General features: G+C 54.7%; 1 protein-coding gene across 1 annotated transcript in view; it reads left to right on the top strand.

Annotated features, from left to right (window-relative positions):
* Positions 1-1,044: 1,044 nt before the first annotated feature.
* Positions 1,045-11,219, top strand: part of LOC144741772 (transcription elongation factor SPT6-like) — a gene marked incomplete at its 5' end in the record, with an annotated part of 29,455 nt that continues 19,280 nt past the window's right edge. Inside the window, 3 exons of the mRNA XM_078624274.1 lie at positions 1,045-1,203; positions 3,709-3,838; positions 6,906-7,056. Of these exons, the coding sequence (XP_078480400.1) occupies positions 1,045-1,203; positions 3,709-3,838; positions 6,906-7,056 (440 nt within the window). The remainder of the gene's footprint in view (positions 1,204-3,708; positions 3,839-6,905; positions 7,057-11,219) is intronic.

The following is an 11,219-nucleotide window of genomic DNA, read 5'->3' as shown; positions in this document are numbered from 1 at the left end:
AGAGACACGGGGAGAGAGAGACACGGGGAGAGAGACACGGGGAGAGAGACACGGGGAGAGACACGGGGAGAGACACGGGGAGAGAGACACGGGGAGAGACACGGGGAGAGAGAGACACGGGGAGAGAGACACGGGGAGAGAGAGACACGGGGAGAGAGAGACACGGGGAGAGAGAGACACGGGGAGAGAGAGACACGGGGAGAGAGACACGGGGAGAGAGAGATACGGGGAGAGAGAGACACGGGGAGAGAGAGACACGGGGAGAGAGAGACACGGGGAGAGAGAGACACGGGGAGAGAGAGACACGGGGGGAGAGAGACACGGGGAGAGAGAGACACGGGGAGAGAGAGACACGGGGAGAGAGACACGGGGAGAGAGAGACACGGGGAGAGAGAGACACGGGGAGAGAGAGACACGGGGAGGGGGGGGGAGAGACACGGGGAGGGGGGGGGGAGAGACACGGGGAGAGAGACACGGGGGGGGATCGGTGTGGTGATGTTTGTGATTTTGTGGATGATGATGATGTTGATGTTGGTGATGATGTTGATGTTGTTGATGTTGATGTTGTGGATGATGTTGATGATGTTGTTGATGTTGTTGATGAAGCAGGAGAGGAGGGTGAGGAGGAGGGGGTGGAGGCTGCAGGTGGTGGTGGTGATGATGTTGTTGACGTTGATGATGATGATGTTGTTGTTGTTGTTGTTGATGTTGATGTTGTTGATGATGTTGATGATGATGTTGATGACGCAGGAGAGGAGGGTGATGAGGAGGGGGTGGAGGCTGGAGCTGCTGCAGCAGCAGCAGCAGGAGCTGGAGCTGGAGGAGGTGATGTTGTTGATGTTGTTGATGTTGATGATGTTGATGATGTTGATGATGTTGATGATGTTGATGTTGATGATGTTGATGTTGTTGATGATGTTGATGATGTTGATGATGTTGATGTTGATGATGTTGATGTTGTTGATGATGTTGATGATGTTGATGATGTTGATGTTGATGATGTTGATGATGTTGATGATGTTGATGTTGTTGATGTTGATGCAGGAGAGGAGGGTGAGGAGGAGGGGGTGGAGGCTGGAGCTGCAGCTGGAGCTGGAGCTGGAGGAGCTGGAGGAGGTGGAGCTGCGACGGCGTCATCGGCACCCGAGTTGAAGCAAGCGACGCGCAGAGACCGCTACACCCTGTGTCTGCAGACAGGCCTCGGTACGACTACTACTTAGACATCTACACAGACAACTACATAGACAACTACACTACTACATAGACTACTACACAGAGACCGCTACACCCTGTGTCTGCAGACAGGCCTCGGTACGACTACTACTTAGACATCTACACAGACAACTACATAGACAACTACACTACTACATAGACTACTACTTAGACTACTACACTACTACTTAGACTACTACATAGACTACTACTTAGACTTCTACACAGAGACCGCTACACCCTGTGTCTGCAGACAGGCCTCGGTACGACTACTACTTAGACATCTACACAGACAACTACATAGACAACTACACTACTACATAGACTACTACACAGAGACCGCTACACCCTGTGTCTGCAGACAGGCCTCGGTACGACTACTACTTAGACATCTACACAGACAACTACATAGACAACTACACTACTACATAGACTACTACTTAGACTACTACACTACTACTTAGACTACTACATAGACTACTACTTAGACTTCTACACAGAGACCGCTACACCCTGTGTCTGCAGACAGGCCTCGGTACGACTACTACTTAGACATCTACACAGACAACTACATAGACAACTACACTACTACATAGACTACTACTTAGACTACTACACTACTACTTAGACTACTACATAGACTACTACTTAGACTACTACACAGAGACCGCTACACCCTGTGTCTGCAGACAGGCCTCGGTACGACTACTACTTAGACATCTACACAGACAACTACATAGACAACTACACTACTACATAGACTACTACTTAGACTACTACACTACTACTTAGACTACTACATAGACTACTACTTAGACTACTACACAGAGACCGCTACACCCTGTGTCTGCAGACAGGCCTCGGTACGACTACTACTTAGACATCTACACAGACAACTACATAGACAACTACACTACTACATAGACTACTACGTAGACAACTACACTACTACTTAGACTACTACATAGACTACTACTTAGACTACTACACAGAGACCGTTACACCCTGTGTCTGCAGACAGGCCTCGGTACGACTACTACTTAGACATCTACACAGACAACTACATAGACAACTACACTACTACATAGACTACTACGTAGACAACTACACTACTACATAGACTACTACTTAGACTACTACACAGAGACCGTTACACCCTGTGTCTGCAGACAGGCCTCGGTACGACTACTACACTACTACTTAGACTACTACTACTTAGACAACTACACAGACAACTACACAGAGACCGCTACACGCTGTGCCTGCAGACAGGCCTCGGTACGACTTAGACAACGACTTAGACTACTACTTAGACAACGACTTAGACAACGACTTAGACAACTACACTACTACTTAGACTACTACTTAGACAACTACGTAGACAACTACTTAGACAACTAAACACTTTGTCTACAGACAGGGACACGGGATCTCTGATCCGTACGGCTCATTTTAATGTCTCCCCGTGTCTCTCTCCTCTCCCCGTGTCTCTCTCCCCGTGTCTCTCTCTCCCCGTGTCTCTCTCTCCTCGTGTCTCTCTCTCCTCGTGTCTCTCTCTCCTCGTGTCTCTCTCTCCCCGTGTCTCTCTCCTCTCCCCGTGTCTCTCTCCCCGTGTGTCTCTCCCCGTGTCTCTCTCTCCTCGTGTCTCTCTCTCCTCGTGTCTCTCTCTCCCCGTGTCTCTCTCCCCGTGTCTCTCTCCTCTCCCCGTGTCTCTCTCCCCCCGTGTCTCTCTCCCCCCGTGTCTTTCTCCCCCCGTGTCTCTCTCCCCCCGTGTCTCTCTCCCCCCGTGTCTCTCTCCCCCCGTGTCTCTCTCCCCCCGTGTCTCTCTCCCCGTGTCTCTCTCCCCGTGTCTCTCTCCTCTCCCTGTGTCTCTCTCCCCGTGTCTCTCTCCCCGTGTCTCTCTCTCCCCGTGTCTCTCTCCCCGTGCCTCTCTCCCCGTGTCTCTCTCCCCGTGTCTCTCTCTCCCCGTGTCTCTCTCCCCGTGTCTCTCTCCCCGTGTCTCTCTCTCTTTCTCTCCCCGTGTCTCTCTCCCCCCCCGTGTCTCTCTCTCCCCGTGTCTCTCTCTCCCCGTGTCTCTCTCCCCGTGTCTCTCTCTCTCTCTCTCCCCGTGTCTCTCCCCGTGTCTCTCCCCCCCCGTGTCTCTCCCCGTGTCTCTCCCCGTGTCTCTCTCTCTCTCTCCCCGTGTCTCCCACCGTCTCTCCCCCCGTGTCTCTCCCCCCCCGTGTCTCTCTCCCCGTGTCTCCCACCGTCTCTCTCCCCGTGTCTCTCCCCCCGTGTCTCTCTCCCCGTGTCTCTCTCCCCGTGTCTCCCACCGTCTCTCTCCCCGTGTCTCCCACCGTCTCTCTCCCCGTGTCTCTCCCCCCGTGTCTCTCTCCCCATGTCTCTCTCTCTTTCTCTCCCCGTGTCTCTCTCCCCCCCCCGTGTCTCTCCCCCCGTGTCTCTCCCCCCGTGTCTCTCCCCCCCCGTGTCTCTCTCCCCCGTGTCTCTCCCCGCCAGACGGTCTGGCCAAGAAGTTTGGTTTGACTCCGCAGCAGTTTGGCGAGAATCTGCGCGACAGCTACCAGCGTCACGAGACGGAGCAGTTCCCTGCCGACCCTCACGAGCTCGCACGCGATTATATCTGCACGTACGCCGCTCGCCCACTCACACGCTCGCCCACTCACACGCTCACCCACACGCTCGCCCACACGCTCGCTCGCCCACACGCTCGCTCACTCACACGCTCACTCACCACGCTCGCCCACTCACACGCTCGCCCACACGCTCGCCCACTCACACGCTCGCCCACACGCTCGCTCACCCACACGCTCGCCCACACGCTCGCCCACACGCTCGCCCACACGCTCGCTCACCCCACACGCTCGCCCACACGCTCGCCCACACGCTCGCTCACCCACACGCTCGCCCACACGCTCGCCCACACGCTCGCCCAGACGCTCGCCCACTCACACGCTCGCCCACACGCTCGCTCACCCACACGCTCGCCCACACGCTCGCTCGCCCACACGCTCGCCCACACGCTCGCTCACCCACACGCTCACCCACACGCTCGCCCACACGCTCGCCCACACGCTCGCTCGCCCACACGCTCGCCCACTCACACGCTCGCCCACACGCTCGCCCGTACGCCGCTCGCCCACTCACACGCTCACCCACACGCTCGCCCACACGCTCGCTCGCTCACACGCTCACCCACACGCTCGCCCACACGCTCGCCCACTCACACGCTCGCCCACACGCTCGCCCACACGCTCGCTCACACGCTCGCCCACACGCTCGCCCACACGCTCGCCCACACGCTCGCCCACACGCTCGCCCACTCACACGCTCGCCCACACGCTCGCTCGCCCACACGCTCGCCCACACGCTCGCCCACTCACACGCTCGCCCACACGCTCGCCCACACGCTCGCCCACACGCTCGCTCACACGCTCGCTCACACGCTCGCCCACACGCTCGCCCACACGCTCGCTCACACGCTCGCCCACACGCTCGCCCACACGCTCGCCCACACGCTCACACCCTCACCACTCACTCACTCACTCACTCACTCACTCACTCACCCAGTCACTCACTCACTCACTCACCCACTCACCCACTCACCCACTCACTCACCCACTCACCCACTCACCCACCCACTCACTCACTCACTCACTCACCCACTCACCCACTCACCCACCCACCCACTCACCCACTCACTCACCCACTCACCCACCCACCAACTCACTCACCCACTCACCCACCCACCCACTCACTCACTCACCCACTCACCCACCCACTCACTCACTCACCCACTCACCCACCCACTCACCCACTCACTCACCCAGTCACTCACCCAGTCACTCACTCACTCACTCACTTACTCACTCACTCACTCACCCACTCACCCACCCACTCACCCACTCACTCACCCAGTCACTCACCCAGTCACTCACTCACTCACTCACTTACTCACTCACTCACCCACCCACCCACCCACTCACCCACTCACCCACCCACTCACTCACTCACCCACTCACCCACCCACTCACCCACTCACTCACCCAGTCACTCACCCAGTCACTCACTCACTCACTCACTTACTCACTCACTCACCCACCCACCCACCCACTCACCCACTCACTCACTCACTCACCCACCCACCCACTCACCCACCCACCCACCCACTCACCCACCCACTCACTCACCCACCCACTCACTCACCCACTCACTCACCCACCCACCCACTCACTCACTCACCCACCCACCCACTCACCCACTCACTCACCCTCTCTCCCACCCACTCACCCACCCACTCACCCACCCACCCACCCACCCACTCACCCACCCACCCACTCACCCACTCACCCACTCACCCACTCACTCACCCACCCACTCACCCACTCACTCACCCACTCACTCACTCACCCACTCACTCACCCACCCACCCACTCACTCACCCACTCACCCACCCACCCACCCACTCACCCACCCACCCACCCACCCACTCACCCACTCACTCACCCACCCACTCACTCACCCACCCACTCACTCACCCACCCACTCACTCACCCACCCACTCACCACTCACCCACTCACCCACTCACCCACTCACTCACCCACCCACTCACTCACCCGCTCACTCACCCACCCACCCACCCGCTCACTCACCCACTCACCCACCCACTCACTCACCCACCCACTCACCCACCCACTCACTCACCCACCCACTCACTCACCCACCCACTCACTCACCCACTCACTCACCCACCCACTCACCCACTCACTCACCCACTCACCCACCCACTCACTCACCCACCCACTCACCCACCCACTCACTCACCCACCCACTCACTCACCCACCCACTCACTCACCCACCCACCCACTCACCCACCCACTCACTCACCCACCCACTCACTCACCCACCCACTCACTCACCCACCCACTCACTCACCCACTCACCCACCCACTCACTCACCCACTCACTCACCCACTCACCCACCCACTCACTCACCCACCCACTCACCCACCCACTCACTCACCCACCCACTCACTCACCCACCCACTCACTCACTCACCCACCCACTCACCCACCCACTCACTCACCCACCCACTCACTCACCCACCCACTCACTCACCCACCCACTCACTCACCCACCCACTCACTCACCCACCCACTCACTCACCCACCCACTCACTCACCCACTCACTCACCCACCCACTCACTCACCCACCCACTCACCCACTCACCCTCTCTCCCGCTCTCCCGCTCACCTGGTGAGCAGTCAGTTCCCCACGGTGGAGGCGGTGCTGGAGGGAGCTCGCTACATGGTGGCTCTCACCCACTCACCACTCACCCCCTCACCCACTCACCCACCCACTCACTCACTCACCCACCCACCCACTCACCCACCCACCCACCCACTCACCCACTCACCACCCACTCACTCACCCACCCACCCACCCACCCACTCACCACTCACCACCCACTCACCCTCTCTCCCGCTCACCTGGTGAGCAGTCAGTTCCCCACGGTGGAGGCGGTGCTGGAGGGAGCTCGCTACATGGTGGCTCTCACCCACTCACCACTCACCCACTCACCCACCCACCCACCCACTCACCCACTCACCACCCACTCACTCACCCACCCACCCACCCACCCACTCACCACTCACCACCCACTCACCCTCTCTCCCGCTCACCTGGTGAGCAGTCAGTTCCCCACGGTGGAGGCGGTGCTGGAGGGAGCTCGCTACATGGTGGCGCTCACCGTCGCGAGGGAGCCGCTGGTTAGGCAGGTGGTGAGGCAAACCTTCCTGGAGCGGGCAAAGCTGAACGTCGTGCCCACCAAGAAGGGCAGGAAGGTGAGTGGGTGGGTGAGTGGGTGGGTGGGTGAGTGGGTGGGTGGGTGGGTGAGTGGGTGGGTGAGTGGGTGGGTGGGTGAGTGGGTGGGTGGGTGAGTGGGTGAGTGGGTGGGTGAGTGGGTGGGTGGGTGAGTGGGTGGGTGGGTGGGTGAGTGGGTGAGTGGGTGGGTGGGTGAGTGGGTGAGTGGGTGAGTGGGTGGGTGGGTGAGTGGGTGGGTGAGTGAGTGAGTGAGTGGGTGGGTGGGTGGGTGAGTGGGTTGAGTTGGTGGGTGGGTGGGTGAGTGAGTGGTGGTGTTGCTGCGTCGCTCTCTCTGTGTGTGTCTCTCTGTGTGTGTCTCTCTGCGTGTGTCTCTCTATCTGTGTGTGTGTCTCTCTGTGTGTGTCTCTCTGTGTGTGTCTCTCTATCTGTGTGTGTGTCTCTCTGTGTGTGTCTCTCTGCGTGTGTGTCTCTATCTGTGTGTGTCTCTCTGCGTGTGTCTCTCTATCTGTGTGTGTGTCTCTCTATCTGTGTGTGTGTCTCTCTGTGTGTGTCTCTCTGCGTGTGTGTGTCTCTATCTGTGTGTGTGTCTCTCTATCTGTGTGTGTGTCTCTCTGTGTGTGTCTCTCTGCGTGTGTCTCTCTATCTGTGTGTGTGTCTCTCTGTGTGTGTCTCTCTGTGTGTGTCTCTCTATCTGTGTGTGTGTCTCTCTGTGTGTGTCTCTCTGCGTGTGTGTCTCTATCTGTGTGTGTCTCTCTGCGTGTGTCTCTCTATCTGTGTGTGTGTCTCTCTATCTGTGTGTGTGTCTCTCTGTGTGTGTCTCTATCTGTGTGTGTGTCTCTCTATCTGTGTGTGTGTCTCTCTGTGTGTGTCTCTCTGCGTGTGTCTCTCTATCTGTGTGTGTGTCTCTCTGTGTGTGTCTCTCTGTGTGTGTCTCTCTATCTGTGTGTGTGTCTCTCTGTGTGTGTCTCTCTGCGTGTGTGTGTCTCTATCTGTGTGTGTCTCTCTGCGTGTGTCTCTCTATCTGTGTGTGTGTCTCTCTGTGTGTGTCTCTCTGTGTGTGTCTCTCTATCTGTGTGTGTGTCTCTCTGTGTGTGTCTCTCTGCGTGTGTGTCTCTATCTGTGTGTGTCTCTCTGCGTGTGTCTCTCTATCTGTGTGTGTGTCTCTCTGTGTGTGTCTCTCTGTGTGTGTCTCTCTATCTGTGTGTGTGTCTCTCTGCGTGTGTCTCTCTGCGTGTGTCTCTCTATCTGTGTGTGTGTCTCTCTGTGTGTGTCTCTCTATCTGTGTGTGTGTCTCTATCTGTGTGTGTGTCTCTCTGCGTGTGTCTCTCTATCTGTGTGTGTGTCTCTCTGTGTGTGTCTCTCTGCGTGTGTCTCTCTGTGTGTGTGTCTCTCTGTGTGTGTCTCTCTGTGTGTGTCTCTCTGTGTGTGTCTCTCTGTGTGTGTCTCTCTGTGTGTGTCTCTCTGTGTGTGTCTCTCTGTGTGTGTCTCTCTATCTGTGTGTGTGTTTCTCTGTGTGTGTCTCTCTGCGTGTGTCTCTCTGTGTGTGTCTCTCTATCTGTGTGTGTGTCTCTCTGTGTGTGTCTCTCTGTGTGTGTCTCTCTGTGTGTGTCTCTCTATCTGTGTGTGTGTCTCTCTGTGTGTGTCTCTCTGCGTGTGTCTCTCTGTGTGTGTCTCTCTATCTGTGTGTGTGTCTCTCTGTGTGTGTCTCTCTGCGTGTGTCTCTCTGTGTGTGTCTCTCTATCTGTGTGTGTTTCTCTGCGTGTGTCTCTGTGTGTGTCTCTCTATCTGTGTGTGTGTTTCTCTGCGTGTGTCTCTGTGTGTGTCTCTCTATCTGTGTGTGTGTCTCTCTGTGTGTGTCTCTCTGTGTGTGTCTCTCTATCTGTGTGTGTGTCTCTCTGTGTGTGTCTCTCTGCGTGTGTCTCTCTGTGTGTGTCTCTCTATCTGTGTGTGTGTCTCTCTGTGTGTGTCTCTCTGCGTGTGTCTCTCTGTGTGTGTCTCTCTATCTGTGTGTGTGTTTCTCTGCGTGTGTCTCTGTGTGTGTCTCTCTATCTGTGTGTGTGTTTCTCTGCGTGTGTCTCTGTGTGTGTCTCTCTATCTGTGTGTGTGTTTCTCTGCGTGTGTCTCTGTGTGTGTCTCTCTATCTGTGTGTGTGTTTCTCTGCGTGTGTCTCTGTGTGTGTCTCTCTATCTGTGTGTGTGTTTCTCTGCGTGTGTCTCTGTGTGTGTCTCTCTATCTGTGTGTGTGTTTCTCTGCGTGTGTCTCTGTGTGTGTCTCTCTATCTGTGTGTGTGTTTCTCTGCGTGTGTCTCTGTGTGTGTCTCTCTATCTGTGTGTGTGTTTCTCTGCGTGTGTCTCTGTGTGTGTCTCTCTATCTGTGTGTGTGTTTCTCTGCGTGTGTCTCTGTGTGTGTCTCTCTATCTGTGTGTGTGTTTCTCTGCGTGTGTCTCTGTGTGTGTCTCTCTATCTGTGTGTGTGTTTCTCTGCGTGTGTCTCTGTGTGTGTCTCTCTATCTGTGTGTGTGTTTCTCTGCGTGTGTCTCTGTGTGTGTCTCTCTATCTGTGTGTGTGTTTCTCTGCGTGTGTCTCTGTGTGTGTCTCTCTATCTGTGTGTGTGTTTCTCTGCGTGTGTCTCTGTGTGTGTCTCTCTATCTGTGTGTGTGTTTCTCTGCGTGTGTCTCTGTGTGTGTCTCTCTATCTGTGTGTGTGTTTCTCTGCGTGTGTCTCTGTGTGTGTCTCTCTATCTGTGTGTGTGTTTCTCTGCGTGTGTCTCTGTGTGTGTCTCTCTATCTGTGTGTGTGTTTCTCTGCGTGTGTCTCTGTGTGTGTGTGTGTGTGTATCTGTGTGTGTGTTTCTCTGCGTGTGTCTCTGTGTGTGTGTGTGTGTATCTGTGTGTGTGTATCTTTGTGTGTGTGTATCTCTTTGTATGTGTGTGTATCTCTTTGTATGTGTGTGTATCTGTGTGTGTGTGTGTATCTGTGTGTGTGTATCTCTTTGTATGTGTGTGTATCTGTATCTGTGTGTGTATCTGTGTGTGTGTATCTCTTTGTATGTGTGTGTATCTGCGTGTGTGTGTGTGTGTATCTCTTTGTATGTGTGTGTATCTGTGTGTGTGTGTGTATCTGTGTGTGTGTATCTCTTTGTATGTGTGTGTATCTGTATCTGTGTGTGTATCTGTGTGTGTGTATCTCTTTGTATGTGTGTGTATCTGCGTGTGTGTGTGTGTGTATCTTTGTGTGTGTGTATCTCTGCGTGTGTATCTGTGTGTGTGTATCTTTGTGTGTGTGTATCTGTGTGTGTGTGTATCTGTGTGTGTGTATCTGTGTGTGTATCTGTGTGTGTGTGTATCTGTGTGTGTGTGTATCTGTGTGTGTGTGTGTGTATCTGTGTGTGTGTGTGTATCTGTGTATCTGTGTGTCTGTGTGTGTGTGTTAGAGATAGATGAAAGTCACCTTGCGTTTGCGTTCAAGTATCTGTGTGTGTGTGTGTATCTGTGTGTGTGTGTGTATCTGTGTGTGTGTGTGTATCTGTGTGTGTGTGTATCTGTGTGTGTGTGTGTATCTGTGTGTGTATCTGTGTGTATCTGTGTGTGTGTGTGTATCTGTGTGTGTGTGTGTATCTGTGTGTGTGTGTGTATCTGTGTGTGTGTATCTGTGTGTGTGTATCTGTGTGTGTGTATCTGTGTGTGTATCTGTGTGTGTGTGTGTGTCTGTGTGTGTGTGTATCTGTGTGTGTATGTGTGTGTGTATCTGTGTGTGTGTGTGTATCTGCGTGTGTTTGTCTGTGTGTGTATGTGTGTATATCTGTGTGTGTATCTCACTGTGTGTGTCTGTGTGTGTAGGAAATAGATGAAAGTCACCTTGTGTTTGCGTTCAAGTATCTGTGTGTATCTGTGTGTGTATCTGTCTATCTCACTGTGTGTGTATCTGTGTGTATCTGTGTGTGTGTCTATCTCTGCATGTGTATCTCACTGTGTATCTGTGTGTGTGTATCTGTGTGTGTGTGTGTATCTGTGTGTAGGAGATAGATGAAAGTCACCTTGCGTTTGCGTTCAAGTGTCTGTGTATCTGTGTGTGTGTATCTGTGTGTGTGTGTGTATCTGTGTGTGTGTGTGTGTATCTGTGTGTGTGTATCTGTGTGTGTGTGTGTATCTGTGTGTGTGTGTATCTGTGTGTGTGTGTGTCTGTA

The sequence above is a fragment of the Lampetra planeri genome, unplaced genomic scaffold (assembly GCF_965212315.1).
Source record: "Lampetra planeri unplaced genomic scaffold, kcLamPlan1.2.h2 scaffold_708, whole genome shotgun sequence".
NCBI lineage: Eukaryota > Metazoa > Chordata > Hyperoartia > Petromyzontiformes > Petromyzontidae > Lampetra > Lampetra planeri.
This window is presented reverse-complemented; position numbering and strand designations above follow the sequence as displayed.